Source organism: Asterias amurensis, chromosome 15 (genome assembly GCF_032118995.1).
Source record: "Asterias amurensis chromosome 15, ASM3211899v1".
NCBI classification, from domain to species: domain Eukaryota; kingdom Metazoa; phylum Echinodermata; class Asteroidea; order Forcipulatida; family Asteriidae; genus Asterias; species Asterias amurensis.
In genome coordinates, this window is record NC_092662.1 from 6,734,789 (window position 1) to 6,756,941 (window position 22,153).

Consider the following 22,153-nt stretch of genomic DNA (forward strand, 5'->3'; position numbering starts at 1 on the left):
CACACACACAACACAGTTAGATTTTGTACACGAGTGGTGTTCACGAACAAAATAGCTAACAATCAACATAACCAATTGTGAAACCGAAACTGCAAAAGCTGTTGAACACATCAGAAGCGAAAGTCTATCCCTCATTAATCAGTTCAGTGTTAATGTTCACGTTCTATGAAGTCGAAGAGTTTGTCTAATCTCTCGCCGTCAGCTAGTTACGAAGTGGGTCAATGAATTGCGCCGTGACGAGTGAAATTCTACACGGGTGAAAGTAGTCATTTATCCCGCCAGCCTGCTGTCGTCTGATTGTGGTAGATTTAGTCTCACGGTCGGTGTAACCATTGCTCTATGATGTAAACTTGGTGGTTCTAAATGAATTACATGGCTTAACATCATCGTGTTCGGAGCCAGTAGAGTGAGGAGATTTGATTGACATTTTCTATGTTATTAAAATGTCTTCCCCAGTGAAGATGGTGATGAAGATGAAAGATGGAGCTGGTGAGTAAAAATACATATTATTTTTGTTATTGAATTGAATTGAAAATGAATTTTGATTAATCCGAATGTGACATAGAAACTGGTGGAAGAGAACCCTCCTGAACAACATTGCTTCAAATATAACAATAAGGAATTATGGTGCTAGTTTTTTGGTAAAAAAATATTGTATGATTGTAGTTTGTAAGCAAATCCCAGCAGTACAGCAGTACTGAAAGTGAAATACCCTGAAAGTGAAATATGAATGATGCGTCAACTAGATGAGGAACGGTGTGCAGTTCGTCCAGTAGTGGACACTAACAACTTTTGGGACTGCTGTATAGAGTTTGATTTTGATCAGTTTTGTTGAAAAATTGTAAAAAGATCGAATGAAGATAAGTTCAGCAAAGGTATGGTTTGGTTTGACCTCGTTGGCACTGGTTTTTTACTTCAATCCAATTAAGCCAGCAAATCAACGATGTGTGTATGAGGACTGACGTACATGAGTTGCTGACATCCATTTCAGGACGAGGGATGAAGGAATTTTTTTGTTTTTACCACATCCCACATTAGCCAGGATAGGAGGAAAAGAATCGCTTCTCAACTGACACGTTGCTTGATTCCAGCGGGTGGATTTTGGCAAAAAATGTTTTCATCTTAAAACAAAACAAAACATAGTTTCTAATTTGAGATTTTTATGTTGACTCTCTTGTCATGCTTGTACCGTGGGAGTTGCTCCTAGAAACATTTATGTTCGTCCGCTATCGTCTCCACTAACGATAGCGGAGACGATAGCAGAACGAACCTCATAGTTCTAGGAGTACATGGGACTTATCATCTTTCCTGGTATTAGTGGTCCGATTCCCTTCAAGTTCAATGTTGTTGTGGGTTGAGGAACTTTTTTGGGGGTAAAATTTCTAGGTAAGCTGTGCATGCTCAGTGCCATTCCAGCATTATTTTTTTACTAGACGGAGAATTCTGGTGCCTGCCAAACAGTCGATGTACAATGTACTGCAAACAAGTAGCAAGGCACACACATTTGTGCTGCAGTTGAGTTACTCTGCATTGATTAATATTTGTCAAGCCTCACCACCACACTAAAGGAGGTCATGAATACTGATGGTAACCCAACAATTTCCTTTCAACAAGGAAGTTGAAATATTTCTGTAAGCTTTGTCAGATTGTCATGTTTAAAACCAGTTAACATAGGAAAATAGTTGCTGTAGTACGGAGCAGTGATGTTGATTGTGCTGTAGATGAAGTAAGGTTGTAGGGTTTGGTTGTAGTGTCAAGAAGGAGCAGCTGTTTCCAGCTTACTTCCCGATCAACTTTGAATTAGTTATTCCTGAGGTCTCATAATGAATGAAGATAAATAATATGATGTACAAAGAACTGATGAAGGATTGCACAAAATGGACATTTTTTAGAAGATATGATTAGTAAAGTCTACATTTAACATAATTTTTGTTCCAACTACTGTTAGTGATACTGTTATAAATTGTAAAGGAAATGACTAGAAAAACATCATCACATGAAAGTGTTTTCATTGCTTTGATCTACATTCTACAAGGATAGTTGACCATGCCAGTAATAATCCAGTAATTTTTGGAAATGTTATTTGGCTAAAGTTTTATTCTTCATGCATTCACTTTGTATCTAATTCCAAATGATAGAATTATCTCTGTTACAGCATGGAGGAATGGTTACCTAGGTGACTCTATCACTTCAGACAAGGTCATTTTCATTGAGTTTAAACCTCAGTAGTAAAAGGGCATGGCAATATCAATCAGAGTGTCTTTTCTGCTGTGCATAAAGTTACTTGTTAAATCCATTGGTTTTGTGGCAGGAGTCTTGCTATGTATGTTCAGAAACATGCAGGCATACTCTACATCATTCAGCACACAATTTGTAAAAAAATCTGTGATGTCTGTAACTTGATACATTGACACGGATACACTTCTTTTTTACATCCTGTATACTACAAACCATAGTACGTAAACACTACATAAAATTTGATGTGTGTTATTCACCGACAACAGCTCAAGGTTTGACATTTTGGTAAAAATCCATGAGACCACAGGGCTTGTTGTGACTAACATTTCTTTACTGGACATGAATATATTGAACAAGAACAGAATCTAGGCCTATACACAATGTAAGATAAAGAACTTTGTACAAAGTTTTAATTTCAACGTTCACTAATAGCAGATCTGATATTTTGGTATGCTTTGATATCCAACCAAATTGAAATGAACGTCTTTATCAGACTCAAACTCAAAGTCAACATTTGAACATAATTTCTTTAAAGATATTTACACAGTGAGGTACATGTACAGTGGGTCTATTTTTCCCCAATTAGATTTAGCACAACAAGACAATCAGACCTGCAGTTCAGTCTTGAGTTTACTGCCCCGATTCTAAAATCATTGGTCCCAGGCCCATGGTTCAGTGTGTAGGCATATTATAGATCTGTATCCTGTATCTTTCTAGTGTCCACGACACACTGCAGAATAATTAGAATTGTATCAGAGAGGTTAGAAGTCCATCCCTGTTGACACAGAGTAAAATGTGGGATAGATTCTACATGTAGATAGTTTCTAAGTTGGTTTGAATGAGGTCACTTATTCCCCAGGTAGAAGTATTTATGGAATGTGCAAGGTGATTTAGACTCTACGATCAATAGTCCAATCTTTCATTCTGCACTACATGTATGTCCACTTGATGTTCATATTTTGCAATTTGACCTTTGAATGACTGTTCTATGTTTAAAAGTGTTTGTTTCATCACATTTAACTTTTGTTTCATCATATTTAAAATTATTGTTTACTGAGTCAGTAATTTCAAAGGTAAATTTGTAGGCCTATATTTTTTGTGATTGTTTTCTTCAAAATTTACACAGTTTTAAAGGCAGTGGACACTATTGGTAATTACTCAAAATAATTATTAGCATAAAACCTTTCTTGGTGACAAGTAATGGGGAGAGGTTGATGGTATAAAACATTGTGAGAAACAGCTCCCTCTGAAGTGCCATAGTTTTGGAGAAAGAAGTAATTTTCCACGAATTTGATTTCGAGACCTCAAGTTTAGAACTTGAGGTCTCAAAATCAACCATCTAAACGCACACAACTTCGTGTGACAAGGGTGTTTTCTTCTTTCATTATTATCTCGCAACTGTGATGACCGATTGAGCTCAAATTTTCACAGGTTTTTTATTTTATGAATATGTTGAGATACACCAACTGTGAAGGCTAGTCTTTGACAATTACCAATAGTGTCCACTGCCTTTAATAAGACCAAAATAGATGGTTTGCACTAAAGTCGCGTCATCAACTGCCATATTGGATGAAATAGGCACGCATGCAAGGCTATCATTCGCTAAGACTAGAGCGTAGTCGTTCAAATGTATGCACTGTTGCATCTTATCAAATAATGGCAGTTGATGACGCTTAGTGCCATCCATCTATTGCCAAATAAATTTTAAAGTAAAAAAAGAAAGAAAATGAATATTGTATGTGATGTAGTTTTATTTCATGAAAAGGTTTGATTATTACATGCACACCTACTTTCCCACAAACTGTCGAAGATCGCACCTGCTATTAATTGACAGTAATATATAGACCCCCTTTCAACATTTTTTGTTAAGGCCCTAATCAATTGATTTGTTATCTTCCATTGTCACCTCTAATCAGCCACTTTATGTTTGTGTGGTTTCATTGTTACTGGAATGTATGTCACTAAAAACCCACAATAATTGATACTTCACAAAAAAAAAACCATTTTGGTTCACTAACTACCTGGTATTTACAGGATGTGTATTGTAAAAAGAAAGTGAACAATTGACACGCTACACTCTCTTGTACAAAACAAACACCATCTAAAAAAGGTATTAAAAGGATAGATTCATTGTGAGACACTTGACAATTGAGTTGCCACATGTAGTAAAAACAGGAAATATTGTGACAAATGTGATTTAGGAATAATGGCTTATTATACCATAGAGCAAGGTCAGACAATGTTCAATAGAAAAAACAGATCTGCATAAACTTCTAATAACTATGCAGGTTTTTATCTTGATTGTTGTGAAGCGCAACTTCCACAATTTCGTAGGGCCAAAACATGTACCTATTTTTTCAAATTAAAAGTGCTGAATCTAAATTTAAATTGAACTGATCTTGGGCCGATACTTTGCTGGATTATTTGTCCCATGTAATGTTTGTTTGGGCCCAATTTTAAAGCACTGCTTAGCGGCCGCTTTTGTGCTCACTGGTGCGATTTCCATTTCATAGCGCTGCTAACCGTAGGCACATGATAAGGCATGTTAACCTCCGGTGCATATTGCACGAAAATACATGAGATCACGAGGCAAATCCATGGTGAATGCGGAATATGGCTACCTAATTTGTCTGCTAACCTGTGAAAAGGTTTGAACCTAAGCAAATTTTTCTGCTACAGTAAGCACACAAATTTGCTTACCGTTAAGCAGCGCTATGAAATTTGGCCCAGGTCTGACTTTAGTAGATTTAAATTTTAAAATACACGTTGCTAGTGGTTAGAGAAAGTTCTTTTGGCAAAAACCTGGCCATGGAACTTTAAATACTTCAAACCTTATATAAATGTGAGAAATCAAATTGTTAATAAATTGATTGATGATCTGTCAGATTACTGATGTTGTGGTTTACCCTAAAGTTTCACCACAGAGCACTAAATGGACCCGTGCAGACTCAAATAAAATGCTCTAACTTCATTTCCTTTCTGGATTAGTCTCACCCCAGGGTGTAAAAGTGTCAGGAATGGATGATTTCTCCATGAGCTACATGGATAACGTCTGAATTAAGACTATCATTCATGGGCGATAACATCATCATCAAGCTGTGATGCCTGTCCTGTTCCTAGTTGAAATGTATTTATGCTGAGGACTAGAGCGGTCATGAATAATTCATGTACCATCCCTCAAACACTTGATATTGTTCTGCCATCCAACGCATGGTGACCCATTATGATTAAATGGGTATTGATTAATACACAGTGATAGTGAAATGGTTTTACTGAAAGTAAACAGAAAGATTCATTAGCAAAATAAGTACATACGTAAATCAATAATAATGCCACCATTTCATCTAAAAGCATACATTAGGCAGGTTGAAACCAGCCTACGTTAGCCACAATCCACCAATAGAGAGATTTAGTGCGTAGATGTATACATACAATGTACCAGAATGTTTTACATGTTTTTAGTGCCACATTCAAGGATTCGGGCACTTTTTCAAAATGTTCACAGTTTTACATTAAATATCAATTAAACCACAAGGGAAACTGAGTGGGTAAATTATGAAATGTTTTTTTGGGGTTGAACAAAGAATTGACTAGAGTGGGATTCGAACCAACGACCTCCGGATTAACGTGCCGGTGCTCTACCAACTGAGCTATCTAGCCCTATATTGGCGGTGTCCCAGATTTACATTAAACTTACACGGTTTGAAGATAATGATAGTAGAAAGCTGCCCGGCAAATAATACTTACTGAGGTGCAGTAGTTTTTGAGAAATGAGTAAAACAAGTCACAAAATAAATTTTGTAAAGTATACAAACTGTTTCTTTGTTTGTCCTGATGTTTTCTTTCTTCTTCAAATAACACTGAAATGGTTCTGGATTGTTTTACTTACATGTAGTTCACATACATGCAATGCACAATGCATGGACAATGACCAAACAATTCTGGTTTGTTTTACTTTCATGTAGTTCACATACACATGCAATGCACAATGCATAGACAATGATTGTATAAAAAGATTTCCATTTTAACTGCTAAACACTGCAATTAAAAATCAGACTAATCAATAACAAACAACACTGCATCTACTTGTACGGTGTACATGACAAGTGTCAGATACTGTTCAGAGAATGATGACAAGAATTTGATAAACAGATTTACTCTTCTTTGCGCATGCACTGAGCGTGATAAAGATTAATAGTTGTTGAAGAAACCATCAGACTTGTCCAAGCTGAAGTTCAATGATTGATCGAAGGACGTAATTCAAGCCTTTTATTGAGGTACATGTGAAGCCAACATTCGATCTTTCTTGGATTCTTTGAGGAACTCTCGCCAAGAAAGGAGTGAGTCACTCCCTGATACTTGAGACATGAAACCAATGTGACTGAGATTAGTTGAAGACGCTTCCATAAATAAACTGAACCCTTGGCAATGTGTGTAATACTAGACACTGATTACTCCACAAAACCCATCCACTTGTTCTTCCTTGAAGGGTCCATAAGATTGCCATGGTGATTCAGCTCAATATTCAATCCCGGTGGCATCTTGCCTTCAGTTGAAGGCTCGAGTTGCACAACATCTTGTAGACTGATAAAGAAATAGAACATTCAGATTTCTAGTTGGCAAACTTTTATGATCTGAGCAAAGTCATTCATCAATCATAGACAATTTGTGGTTGGTGTCCTAATGCATTATGCCTGTAAGCAATGAGAGGAGGTTGACACTTAAGTGCTACCTACCCAGTCAGCACAACTGTGACTGGCTCTGCAAAAATGGGTATTAAGGGACAAAATAAGTAAATTGAGTTACATACACAGCTGAATTGGTGTTATTTTAAGCTTTATTTTGGTTTAGGTTTGAACCCTGTGGCATTTTGCATTCTGGAGATATACTGATATTTGCATACTCACATTTTACAATTTAATGAAAGTGCCTTCAGAGATACAGCTCCTTAAACCTAGCAAAATTTAAGATTAGTTACCTAAAATTGGTACAAAAACCTTTGTTTTTTCAACTAAAAAAAATAAAAATGTTATTTCTGTGAATAAAATATGGAAGTATTTATGCAATAGAAGCCAATAAACCAAGAAAGACAAAATCATGTTGTGGAAATATTTTCAGGATCTCTACATTGAACGCCTCTTTAAATGTAATTAGCATATCGCCCCTTTATACAATTTTTTGCAGGGTGGGTCACTGTAATTTTGGTGTTCAGATACAAACATTATTCTTAAAGACACTGGACACTATCTCCATTGCTTGTTACCAAGTAAATTGTTATGCTAATAATTACTACGAGTAACTACCAATAGTGTCCGCTGTAAAACCACCGTTTCCTGACTTTCTAAATGACCGTTTTAACAAAACAGTTATCATGACAATTCACAGAAACACTCAACTTTATTTCCCATTAAATTTATTGGACCCCAAGGAACAATTTCATATTCAGTTTAATGACTGAGTTAGAAGGGACACAAAAATTCCAGCTAAGCTATTCAGAAGCAAAGGCTAATGAAGCTCCCTCTAATTATTTCATTTAATGAAATGAAAGTATTGTAGTAATGAGGCTCCCTAGAATTATTTCATTCAATGAAATGAAAGTATTGTAGGAATTTTTCACTAACAATAACTAACCTAAGACCTGTTCATCAGTAATTACATGTAGACAAAGAGATTATTGGATAGGATTAACATATTGGTGTATTTCATGCTTTCATAGTTCCCAGTCTATACTGAATTATGAATACCTAAACTGTATCTAGTTGAGTGGTTCCAGTCAATGGTTCCAATACTGGTAGAGTCATGACAACAGTAGTAATTGGTGACTCAAACAGTTTGGTATGTGTGCTACACAAAAGGGATATTCCGCTTTGGCCCAATGTAGTATTGCCTGGTGGTTTTTGGTTTCGATATCCCCGTGGGTGTCAATGTGCTGAAAAACAGGTTTCTTGTAACTTGAACGGTGAAATATGGACTTTTTGTGTGGGAAATTTCTTGATCAGTGGTTTGTTTGCAAATTGGGTTTGTACATGAAGGCCTACATATTGTACAATTTAAACACATGGTGGTGTGGTTAGGGGCAGTGAATGATGAAGAATAGACAATTGTTAAAGTTCATTATGCAAAAAATCTTTACATTGCTTTGGTCTTAGAGGATGGGTTATTCTGTACAACTATCTAATATAAATATAAACATACAAATTGTCTACTTTGAAATGCAATATGATGCATATATCACACCTTGTAGTATGGTCTTTCAGAATTTATTTCATGATGATGAATTGTACACACGAGGAATCATCATTAAGAAATGCAGACTCTTTATATTGTGACAAATAATTGCTCCCCCCTTCACTGACTTTAATATTTTTGCAAGTCAAGCGTGACGTTTTCTCCAGCCATGTAGAAGATTCTTAAATGTCAGCTTAGTCAGAAGAATACGATCTGGAAATGAAAATTAACTTGAGCTGTAATTTTATATGACAAATTTTCTTGTGGCAGTGGTGTCAATTTCATGTGTTCGGTGCTAGGTTGAAGAATTGGTATTAAGACTTGAAAAGTTGGTGTTAAAAATAGATGTATCGTAATTTGGGTGTGACCCCTGGCTACACGGCAGTATGGTTTCTGACTGGTACCCCAAACAAAGATATTGACAAAATAGACCGCCAATATAGGGCTAGATACATGTAGCTCAGTTGGTAGAGCGCTGGCACACTAATTCGGAGGTCGTTGTTTAAAATCCCACTCTAGTCAGTTTTTCTTTGTTCAACCCCCAAAATTCATTAACAAATTTACCCAGTCAGTTTCCCTTGCTTGATATCCAAAAGGAAATGCCTTTTTTTTTTAAAGAGTACTGGCAAAATATATGTAGAAGGCTTATTTGATTGCATCTTTTAAGGGATACAAAGTGTAAAATAATAGGCAACATTAGGTTGCATGTAATGCAGTAAATTTTTAAAAGCAGATTATTGAAATGGTTATTTTTCATATGTTTTTGTAATAATTAATCATGTGGAAAGTTGATCATTTAAATCATGAAACAACCGTGGCGGGAATGTTGACAATATTCGGTTTCAACAATACCATAATGACAGGTTTGACAATTGTGGTTTTAATATTATGGTTTGAACAACTGTTAAGCTAATTAACTGTAAAACCTTTACAGTCGTACAGGAAGAAGGCAATGGCACAGCATGACCTTGTCCTTAACCTTCAATATAAAATCCTTCCTTTGGTAATATCTAAAAGGGCAATTATTGTTATGAGTTTGTAAACAAATAAACCACGTCTGAATGTACATTGTACATGTACTTTGTACATGTACATGTACATATATGCTTTCCTGTTTACATCTTACATTTGTGTACACTTTAACAGGACAACATGATTTAGTAAAATAAAAATGCAGAAAATATTAAAGAGAAACATAATTTTTGAAGTTGAAATGTGTCAAGTGGCCATAAGTTGCAGGTACAGTACACTACGTCACAGTACGTGTGTACACCTACACTGTACTTTATAGTGCAAATTTACCGGAAGGGTTGTTTTGTTGCCCTTTGATTGTGTTTTTTTGTGTGTGTCATATTGGATGCTTCATTAACCATTATTTTACTCACAAACCTTGGCTGTAAAAGGAAATTCAGTTGATTAATTTATTTATCATATGTGAGGACGTTCAGAGAAATTCTTGTGCTATGCAGTTGTGGATTTGGTTTTAGTAGAAAGTGGTAAGTTTTTTCCCATAAAGTTTTTTCCTTCTGTAAATTGAAGTTTGTTTTGTAAATTCCTTTGGTGACCATTTTGACAACAGACGTTGCAAAGGAAGCATACATAGTGAAGCTCTCTTTGAATAGATGTTGGATTATAGAATGTGTTCTTGCCAATGGTGTTACATTTTGTTTCTTTGTTGTGGAAATGGAGGGAGTGTGTTCAGGGACGTGACAATATGTTTGCTATTATAAAATCCTTTTTGTTCGTTTGGTGCAGGGTTGTAGGGGCGTAAGTACATGTACATGGTATTGAAATGTACAATCATTGTGCTGTAAAATGGAACCAGACATAAAAGAGCATACCACTCAATATACAAATCATTTACATTACCGTACATTTGTTAGTAATTTACTTCTATTAGACTTTAGCAATAATTAGCCAAATTTTCAAGTTTGAAACAGAAGTTGACATGAGTGATGACACACAAAGGTATTTTCCTCATGAAAACTGTCGAAAACACTTTTAATTTTCCATGCTATTTTTGTTTTTTAGATGGGTACAAAAAATCACAAAAATTTGGTTGCAATTTTAAAAGTCAAGGTCACAGCATTTATAATGTCACCATCACCTGTTAACTGTCGCAACTTCCCTTTGGGGGGAAAGTATTGCGTAAAACTAAATGATGAATAAACTGTTGATCTTGGTTTGTTGTTGTTACTGCATAGAAACTGAACACAAGTAGGTTCCTGTAGTTGACAGGACATTCTGTACCCACTTCCAACTGGCTCCCAAGACCACCCTTTGGTCTTTTGACTCGTGTTGTTGTTAGGTCTCACAAGCAGGGGATCTTATTTAATATAATTATCTAACCACAGGCTAGACCACAACTATATTCGTCTGGTTGACCAGTTATATTGGAAGTCATTAATAAGAAGTTGTGTATCTACAGTACTTATTTAGGCCCTATTACACTTCCTGGAAACTAGTAAACAAATGTAATGGTGTTGTTTGTTTTGTTTCAAGATTGATAAACACTGTATGGTGTGTGCAAAGTATTAAAAGTATTGTTTAAACACTACAAGTGCTATTACGTGTACATTTAAGTAAATGCTAATTTTTCATGATGAATATTTGTTTTCTAATGAATTAGTCTTTCCGGCAGTGTAAAGTAAGTGTTGAACTTCCGTGATCACTGCACTTGGTGCTTGTTGATTTTGTTCCGTTTGTTCCTGAACAGCATGTAGCTTTTGGAAAAGTATTTATTTTATTAGAACAACTAGGCCTGTTGTTATAATTCTGTCGTATAGTGTGTTGAAACATTGAAAGCAGTCGTGGTGTAAAACGTGTTCTCTGTATGTTCGTCATGTTGGGTAAGTCTAAAAGAAAAAAATTGTAATGTTTTACAACAAATCTGAGTTTTGAAGAAAAACCAAGTGCTTGGAGGATTTTGTTATACGTACTGTGTTCAAGATGGAAATAGATGTTACATTAAGTTGATTTGAATTGATAGTGGTTAGGTGAGTGTTCGCAGATTGTTGATGGTCTTGTGGTGTCATAAACCTACACTTGGAGACAATAATGCGTACATAAGGCGTTTATTTGGATTGTCCTTAAAGGCAGTGGACACTATTGGTAATTACTCAAAATAATTATCATCATAAAACCTCATTTGGTAACGAGTAATGGGGAGAGGTTGATAGTATAAAACATTGTGAGACACGGCTCTCTCTGAAGTGACATAGTTTTCGAGAAAGAAGTATTTTTCCACGAATTTGATTTCGAGACCTCAAGTTTGGAATTTGAGGTCTCGAAATCAACCATCTAAAAGCACACAACTTCGTGTGACAAGGGTGTTTTTTCTTTCATTATTATCTCGCAACCTCGACGACCGATTGAGCTCAAATTTTCACAGGTTTGTTATTTTATGCATATATGTTGAGCTACACCAAGTGAGAAGACTGGTCTTTGACAATTACCAATAGTGTCCACTGTCTTTAAAGACAGGTTTAAAATAAAGTTTGGCTATCAAGCTGTACAAGTACACTGTTAGGCAAAGTTGGAACCATTTAATTGTTTTGAAACCATTTGATTGTTTCTATCCTATCATACATGAGGATGTTATTATACAATGAAATTAATCTGTATAAGAAATATGTGCAAATTTCATTTCAAAATTTTGAGATATAACTGAAAATCTGGAGCGGTTAGTCGTAGTCCAAGTAAGTTCTAAGAATAATTTGTAATTTTAATTCACCATCTGCGAAATGCTCTGCAGATATGTTTCGCAGATTGACCTTTTTTTTTTGAATCCCTAAAAATTTCATTCCTTCAAATTTCATCCCTTAGAAGGGATTCCTTTCCTGTTTGTACAGCTGCTGCATACTTGCATAGTACATTTAATTTTGTACATGGTCATTCATGTTTGGAGTCGTAACTACAATAGTTTGGGGCACACCTTCCATGGCCTGTATGTTTCGCAAGGGCACCAAGGATTCTTCTCCTTGGTAAAGGGCACACATTTACGCAAATTGTAAACTACTGCAGAGCATTTGAAGGAATACGTTGCCTTGGATCGGTCGAGTTGGTCTTTGAAAAGCGTTTGTAACCGTTTACTGTAAAATGCATATTATGGTTAGAAAGATGTTTTAAAAGTAGAATACAATGATCCACACAATTGTGCTTTCAAATTGCGTGGTTTTCCTTTTACGTTGCAAACTAACACGGTCGGCCATTTATGGGAGTCAATAATTTGACTCCCATAAATGGCAGACCGTGTTTGTCAATGAGGTAAAAGGAAAACCACGCAATTTCGAGTGATACTTGTGTGGATCATTATATTCTACTTTTGAAATATCTTTCTAATCATTTTATAACAAACGGTTACAAACGCTTTTCAAAGACCAACTCGTGTTCCTTTAAGGACACCAAGGCAATTGGGGCATGGATGGGGGCATGGAGGCAAGCGCCTTTATTGCCTGCGTGAAGTATCAGGCCTGCCTTCCCTTTTAGGAAAGATGATCAGCCAGTGTTGCGTCACATCCTCATGAACATTTCAATAGTGTTTATTACTTGTCATCTACACAGTGCTTCCTCAACATCATCTCAGATTACTTGTGGCATCATGGTGTGTGTGTTTGGCTTGGTCTTTTTCTCATTAGTGTGGATATAATTAAACCTTGGGTCGTGTTATTATCCAAGTGTCTAGGATGTGTGAAGAATTAGTCGGCTCGCTAAAGACGGTTGAAACGAAAAGACAGAGAGAATGGAAGTTAATGGCTGGCTAATCATAAAGATAATATGGCTGTTTAAATTATTTATAGAAGTAAGACCTTTTGAGCTCTTGATTTTAATCATGCTTTGAAACACAAGCCTTTTTAAAACTTCGCCCTGAATCTCCGATGTTAATTATAAAAAGAGAAAATGTTTGTGACACTTTCTTGGAAGTGGTTTTTTTGTTTTTGTGCTGAGGCGACACTTACTGCACGTGCCGCAACTGATAAATTGACATTTAGTACTTTGCTAGTGCCAACAGAATTGCACAATCTGGTTTTTCTGAATCCATGTGCTGTCAAACTTGAGGGGTTTTGTGAGCAGGAAACTGTCGGGGCAAGAAGGCTCTGATGTTTGAGAGGATAGAAGGCGAGGGTGTAACGGCTCTATTTGATCAGTCTAGTGTAATGTTGCATTAAGAAGTAACTGTTTACTTTAAAGCATCAGACTTTGATGCAAGGCCAGCAAAATAGGGAAACTGGGCAAAAATATTGTTGTCTGCTATTTTTATCCACCAGGAAATAGTATGAATATGAATTAAGAGTGTTTGGCATGTTTTCTGAAATAATGTTTTGCAACATTCACAAATAAAAGTATTGTCTTAATAAAGGAATCTGAGATTTTTCTGCCAAATACTGCCAGATTGGTTGTATTGATAGTAAAGGCCGGTCACACAAGCCCTGATAACGAGAACGAAACGAGAACGATAAAAATGCACCTCCCCCAGATTGGTTGAATTGCTCTGCGCAGAATACTCCCAGGCTTTTCAACCAATCGAGGGCGTGCATTTTTATCGTTCGCGTTTTCATTCTAGCTATCAGGGCCTGTGTGAATGGGCCTTAAAGCCATTATACACTTTCGGAACAGAAAAAAAAAAAAAAGTTCACAGATTTACAAATAACTTACAGGGTTTACAGAAGGTAATGGTAAAATACTTCTCTTGAAATATTATTCCATGAAATGCTTTACTTTTTGAGAAAACATTAAAACAATTATAAATTCTCGACAACGAGAATTACGGATTTATAGTAAACACATGTCATGACACGGCGAAACGTGCGGAAACAAGGGTGGGTTTTCCCGTTATTTTCTCCCAACTCCGATGACCGATTGAGCCTAAATTTTCACAGAAATTTTGTTATTTTCTATAAGTTGTGTTACACGAAGTGTGGGCCTTGGACAACAATGTTTACCGAAAGTGTCAACTAGCTTTAAGTCTTGCATTGAAATTGCAGAAGGTAGATTAATTAAGGCTGTATTGTCTGGAATCAACATCCTAGTACTAGGCCTAGATGTTACTCATCATCATTCACATGGAATGACATTGGAAGATCACTCGTGCATTCCTTAGTTCCACTCTGTCTACTATAAGGTCTACATTCATCTAAACATCAATACATGGAATACGTGTAATATATAAAATTCAGATAAAAAATGTCTTGAGCAGCCAACTACATGTAGTTCTTTCTGTTTGTCATGTTCTAGTTGTCACAGCGTGAAGTAATTAGACTATTGGACTTTTTTTCTTGGAAAAGAACAGATAAAGGTATTTCTGTTTTTATTGATGTGTGTATGTGAAATTTGCTTTGAGAAAATTCCAGGTATAAAAATTATTTTTGTTACCAAATCTTCTAAGAAATGTATCTGTCGGATTTGTTGGAATTTAAAATTGGTAAGCAGCTGGGTCATTTCAACTAACAGTAGCAGGGTAATTTACATGTAGGATTCCTTGCTCGTTCATGCTTATAAATCGGTATTATTACAACAAAAAATTGTGAAAACGGTGATGAAATATTTCTTTTAAAATTACGTTGTCTAAAGAATCCCAAATATGCATCCTCATCAATACCCGGGAGGAAATTTACAAACTGTGTCAAAAGGGGAGGATCAAGTTTAGCATTAAATATTCAAGACCAATTAATCTTTCATGATCCGCCAATTAAAAGAAAATAAATGAAATCAAATATTTATAAGACAAGAGTGACTAGGTTTTTTGGAAGCCAGTGTTTATTATTTTAAACACGTATCCGTCAAATAGTTTGGATCATATGGATCATGCTTTAGGTATGCCACGTATAGGGAAGAGTATTTGTGTTGAGTGTTCTGGTCTGCCAATTTCATGAATGTCCTGTGTATCGGACATGTTTGTTGATAAGTTAAGAGATCTAGGTTCATTTTGTTCTTCCGAGTATTTAAAGGTTCAAACGTGGTGTATCACAATTGTTCTCAAGCTGCAATTAAAGAGAATCTCAAGTTAAGAAAAGGTACAGTTTATGAGTACTTGGGTAATTTTGTTTTTCATTTTGTTGTGTTCAAAGAAAGAGAGAAAAAAAAACTGATTGGAAAAATCTTAGAAGACCTCACATGGTGCGATGAAATTTGTTAAAAGAAAAGAAATCATTTTGTTTTGTTCAAGGAAAGAAAGAACCCTCATTGGATGACAATATTGTTAAAAGAAAAGAAATTAAAAACACATTTCAGGCTTTATTGAAAGGCATTAACGTGGACATAAATATGCCACTAATTTTAGGAATTTATCTCAAAACCTTATAGAAGAGCCCCATGTCTGTAAAAAAGGAGACCTTCAATTTGAGGCCCCTGGATATTTGATAAGGGAACTTCATTTGCACCTGTATGGATGTCTTTTTAGCACTACGCTTCAATGTGACGTCGCAACACCTGAAGGAGAAGGCTTCAGGAATATTGATGAACTCTCGGCAGACACCTGTGTGCATCTTAAAGGAAATTTGGATTTCTAATAAATGTCAACTGTCTTCGAGGTGGCTAACTCTGTATTAAATCAACCCCTGGAAATAACACAAGCTCGCAGCTTGCTTGTGTCAATCTGCTTTTTGTAGAGTCCTTTTTGTTAACCTTTATTCTAAAGCATGGTAGAGAATTGCGACAGGAACCGAGTGAGACAATCTGAACAGTGGCCTCGGGAAGACCAAAAGAGGAGGAAACATGCTTCAAATTATAAAATCCTTTTTTTTCCCCCTTACGTCTCGGATCAAATAAAACCCCTTTATCCTTCTTCACCAGTGCAAACAGTTGTCAACATATGTACAAAAGGATGAAATATTTTTCCTGTATTATAAACGGTAATCATTACGATTGTAATGGCCTTAATCTTCGCATGAATGGTTTACAATGATTCGTTAATTTACCCATGCCTCGTTGAATAATTAAATTTAATTACAATATTTTGTACAGTATTCTTTAATTAAAATAATTATAATATTTTATGAATAGTTTGTTAATTGTTTTGTTTGTAAAGAGTGTGTTGTTGGAGATTTTAAAATTGAGGTTGAGTTTTTTTAAGGTACATGTCACACATATACACGGGAAATACATCTGTGAAAGATTGTTTTTTTTGTGAGACCTTAAAAATAACTTAAATTTTTCAAGTAAACAGTTATTTTGAGATATTTGAAAGTACCAACACTTTTTTGTCATCCAAAACCAGACGGAGATTTTGATGGTTTTGTTTGTGACTTTGAAAGCTCCCTCAGGATTGTGGATTGACCAATGTCTAAATATCAATTCCTTTGGGGAAGTTGATTTGCCGACAGGGAGGCGTGACTAGAGTCTTTGTGATAACATCATACGCTGGACCTAGGGACATCGAGGGAAAAACTCTCTCAGAGAAATTCATGTAAGAGAGAAAAACAGAATAACAATCATGGAAAACTAATCACTTATACAGATAGTTTGTGTTAGAAAAAAAAAACAATTTTAAACCCTTGGCAAATTGATATTAAAATGAAGCTGTCAGTGTATTTTTGACAGGAAGAAATTCTTAAGGGACATGAGGAAGCTGAGAGGTTATCAAATGGAATTGCATAAATGCAAAACTTTCTTTCCTTCTCCTTAAAGGGTCTAGGTAGTTTTTTTTAAACACAAAACACAACGTCCACAGACTTGCATTAAACTTACACCATTTGAAGATAATGATAGTAGAAAGCTTACCTTAAAATATAACTAGTTGAGGTGCTTTAGTTTTTAAGATACGAGTAAAACAATGTCTCAGTTTTAGCACGAAAAAAGGTATTAACCAATTGTGGTATTTTACCATAACTGGTAACACGTTTTTACATGTAAAATAATTTTCGCTAAAGAATTATTTTTACTCATTTCTAAAAAACTACAGCACCTCAGCAAGTAATATTTTAAGGGAAGCTTTCTACCATCAGTATGTTCAAACTTGAGTATGTTTAACGTAAATCTGTAGATATTATGTTTTGTGTTACAAATGGTACCCAAATCCTCTGAAGAGAAAGTATGGAAATCTAGATTTCAATATTTTGATAATCGGCCATGGTATGACAGAATCTCACACTAGCCTCCCATTTACTGTACAGTGAAAAACAAGGTTGGTAGTCTGTCGATCACTTGTAATCCTCACTTGTACAATACAAGGAAATAAGTCTAGATTCAGGGATTACAAAATGAACCTCGGAAAAGGGGAGATTTTGAGCATGAATTCCAGTACCCTTTATCCCTTTTTGTACAGGGAAACAAAGTGTAATACATGTACAGTAGGTGCATGTCTGGAGGCATAGTCAGCTGGTCAACAGACTGCAACAAAAAAAGTAGGTTCTTGGCTGTTATACCATTCACCATAAAACAAGTTTGAAAGGAAAACATGTCATCCAACATGAAGTGGTGAACTAATAACAGACAGCACTTCATCATCATAATTCATAGTATTTAGAAAGTTTGTAAAAAACAATAATATCAATATAAAACTGTCTCAAAAGGGCAATTTTGTTTTAATTATAATTTGTTGAGGGTGAAGATTACTGATTAGCAAAGCATAATAAAGCATGTGAGGTTCACTGGTTTCTAGCCAAGGGACTTCACTGTATGTATTCTTAATATTGCCTTTAGGTAGGAGGAAGATACACAATAACCACATGAAAGGCTTGATGCAAGGCCAATCCACTGTGAAACCTTTCCACCCCTTCACAATACATCCAGGGCCAGCCCTCTAGGGCTAGTCTCTTCTCTAGCCGTTCCTTTTATTACCACATTAATGCTCTGGTGCATTTTGCTGGCAATAACAACGTTACACCCCCACACACACATCTCGAGTCCCGAAGGCCCTATACACTTATCTGCATATCAGAGTTCCCTTATCATTCTCATTTTGGTGAGATACAAAAAATCCCCTGAGGTGATGAGCGTTGGAAAATGTCAACGTTCTGAAGAGAACTTAACAAAGTGTCGGGTAATCGGGGCACGTGTACACTTCAGGAAATCTCGTACCTGCTAGATGCCTACGGACATTTTATGTTCGTAGAAATACTTGGAATACTGTTTTTATTTCTAGAGTACGGTTGAAACTTGCAAGGTTTTCTGTATCCTCTGTTGTTTGGGAATTTAAAGAATTGTTAGTAATAATTTGCCAACTTTCTTGAACTGTATCTTATAAATTATTTTATCAATCTGTTTAATCATCATGAGGTAATTTTGTGGTTTAATTCCACCCAATATTGAATCAAACATGAAACAGCGACTACTAGGAAGTAGAAGTTTTTCAAAATGGCCCAATTGAAGATAATGTCACATGCAGAGATAGATGGCATAAATTTGATATCTGGAAGATCTTCACTAAAGTTACAACTGACAAGTCAGTAATTGTCATAATGAGTTGCCATCCCTCATGGGAAGGGGGGGGGTCGCTTTCAGGGCAGTCAAGTTGCCTTAGTGGTCTCTTTCTCCGCTGTAGCCCCAGGTTCGAATCCCAGATTGCAGTTTTGCATGAGGATTATATTTTCAGGCGCTTTCAGGGCAGTCAAGTTGGCTTAGTGGTTTCTTTCTCAGCTTTCACCTCTGTAGACCCGGGTTCGAATCCCAGATTGCAGCCTTGCATGTGGATTATATTTTAAGGCGCTTTCAGGGCAGTCAAGTTGGCTTAGTGTTTTCTTTCTCCGCTTTCACCTCTGTAGACCCAGGTTCGAATCCCAGATTGCAGCCTTGCATGAGGATTATATTTTCAGGCGCTTTCAGGGCAGTCAAGTTGGCTGAGTGGTTTCTTTCTCCGCTTTCACCTCTGTAGACCCGGGTTCGAATCCCAGATTGCAGCCTTGCATGTGGATTATATTTTCAGTCGCTTTCAGGGCAGTCAAGTTGGCTGAGTGGTTTCTTTCTCCGCTTTCACCTCTGTAGACCCGGGTTCGAATCCCAGAATACAGCCTTGCATGGGGATTAGGTTATCAGTCCATACCTGTGGGTTTCCGCTGTTCGGGATTTTCCCTCCCGATTTCAAACTGAGACTTCCTCATTGTCTTCTTTAAAAGTTTGTGTGATGTTTCCATAATCCTAATGTTTTGTTAACTGTACCATTCGGATTCAGATTCAGCTTTTGTGTAATCATGGTAAAATCAAATCAAGTGCATACAATCTTTATGCACACCAAACGTAATGTTTAAAGCCATTATACACTTTCGGAACAGAAAAAAAATATAAGTTCACAGATTTACAAATAATTTACAGGGTTTACAGAAGGTAATGATAAAATATTATTCCATGAAACGCTTTACTTTTCGAGAAAACATTATAACAATTATCAATTCTGGTTGTCGAGAATAACAGATTTATTTTAAACACATGTCATGACATGGTGAAACATGCGGAAACAAGGGTGGGTTTTCCCCGTTATTTTCTCCCGACTCCGATGACCGATTGAGCCTAAATTTTCACAGGTTTGTTATTTTTTATATCAGTTGTGATACACGAAGTGTGGGCCTTTGGACAATACTGTTTGCCGAAAGTGTCCAATGGCTTTAAAGGCAGTGGACACTATTGGTAATTACTCAAAATAATTATTAGCACAAAACCTTACTTGGTACTAAGTAATAGGGAGAGGTTGATAGCATAAAACATTGTGAGAAACAGCTCCCTCTAAAGTGACGTAGTTTTTGAGGAAGAGGTAATTTTTCAAGAATTTGATTTTGAGACCGCAGATTTAGAATTTGAGGTCTTAAAATCAAGGCGCACAACTCTGTGTGACAAGGGTCTTTTTTCTTTCATTATTATCTCGCAACTTTGATGACCGATGGAGCTCAAATTTTCACAGGTTTGTTATTTGATGCATATATGTTGAGATATACCAAGTGAGAAGACTGGCCTTTGACAATTACCAATAGTGTCCAGTGTCTTTAATGTTACGAATCATTCATTTCATCTTTTAAAAAGAAACAACATCACAATTCCTAAAAGCCTGACAATATTTAGACAAAAGATACTAGAGCATCTCAGCAGGACAGCAAAATCTTGATGAAAACTGATTTGTTCTATCAGAGGTTATTAATGATTTGATGGTTCTATGTCATCATGTATCCTCAAGGGGTTATTGTACCTGTTTATAATTCATCATAACGGCATATTAACAGGACACTACAAGTTGTCAGGAAAACTGAGTCTGATTAATGATTTGGATTCAAGACAGTGACATGTTTTTCTTTATTAAGAGAATTCTTTCAGGAATCTTGAAGATAGAATGAAATATATAAATAAGTAATCACCAGTCTACAAACAAACATCCATACATGTGATGCAGATTGCCTTTTATCCATTAGTATTTACCACTTGTATTGAGATTTTATTTGTGTTTTATTGAAGATTATTTTTGGTCAAAACGAAACGTCATTGTCCTTCAAAATTTACTATCAAGCACTGTCATCAGTGTCTATGTTCTAAACAACTCTGCATATGGGCCCAATTTCATAGCGCTGCTATAAACAGTAAGCAAGTTTTCATGCTAACTGTAGCAGATTTTTTTTTTCTAAAGTGCAAGTGTATTTCACAGGTACGTTCACATGTATTGTATTTAATGTACATATGTGAAGCCTTGAGGAAACCCTTTATACTAAGCTATTTTATGCTAGTTTGTGTCTGTCTTGAATGATATACTGGTAATGAAACAGCAGTATACTTGAGTTTGATGATGATTAGGAAGTGCATGTGATGAAACAAGACCTACTTCTTAGGAACTGTCGAGATATGGATGGCATTTAGACCAGATGGTAGGTTAACTGCCCATGGTGGGTTTATATTTAATACAATATCTACATCACAGATAATCCGAAAAAGAGATTAGCATATTTTATGGAACATTTCAACAAGATGAATTCACAGCACACAGTTAAAAGGCAGTGGACACTATTGGTAATTACTCAAAATAATGTTTAGCATAAAAACTTACTTGGTAACGAGTAATTAGGAGAGGTTGATAGTATAAAACATTTTTAGAAACGGCTACCTCTGAAGTAAGGTAGTTTTCGAGAAAGAAGTAATTTCCCACGAATTTGATTTCGAGACCTCAGATTTTGAACTTGAGGTCTCGAAATCAAGCATCAGAAAGCACACAACTTCGTAAGACAAGTGTTTTTTTTCTTTTATTATTATCTCGCAACTTTGATGACCGTTGAGCTGAAATTTCCACAGGTTTGTTATTTTATGCATATATGTTGAGATACACCAAGTGAGAAGACTGGTCTTTGAATATACCAAAAGTGTCCACTGTCTTTAAGTTTATAATATATTTTTCAATCTATTCTACATACTGTTACTATGTTCGGTTAATATTATATATGTCACATGTCCCAAACATTTTGGTTGGGATTGTTGCGCCCATAAATACTACCCTCCATGGTAACACACATGTTGGTACACCTTACATCCATGAGCAAGTTCAATTTGGCACATTTAGTTGACCTGTGGTTGACCAATGACCAGCAACATACAGTACATGCGTAGTGACTCGAACGACTCATTTGGAAGTCTAGTCAACCTTCCACATTTTCACTACATTGTCACTTGTTCCCCTCTGTGCTTTAAACATGTTAAAAATGAAACCTGCTGTTTGTTGGGACCAGTGAAGAAACATGGGCCTCGAAGCTGGTTCCAAATGGTCGACCACAGCAGTCAACCA

General features: G+C 36.0%; 1 protein-coding gene across 1 annotated transcript in view; it reads left to right on the forward strand.

The window, feature by feature from the left end:
* Positions 1 to 27: 27 nt before the first annotated feature.
* The window catches only part of LOC139948461 (rap guanine nucleotide exchange factor 1-like), a 49,664-nt gene continuing 27,538 nt past the window's right edge, over positions 28 to 22,153 (forward strand). The window contains exon 1 of the mRNA XM_071946608.1: positions 28 to 489. Coding sequence (XP_071802709.1) covers positions 444 to 489 — 46 coding nt within the window. The 5' untranslated portion in view covers positions 28 to 443. The remainder of the gene's footprint in view (positions 490 to 22,153) is intronic.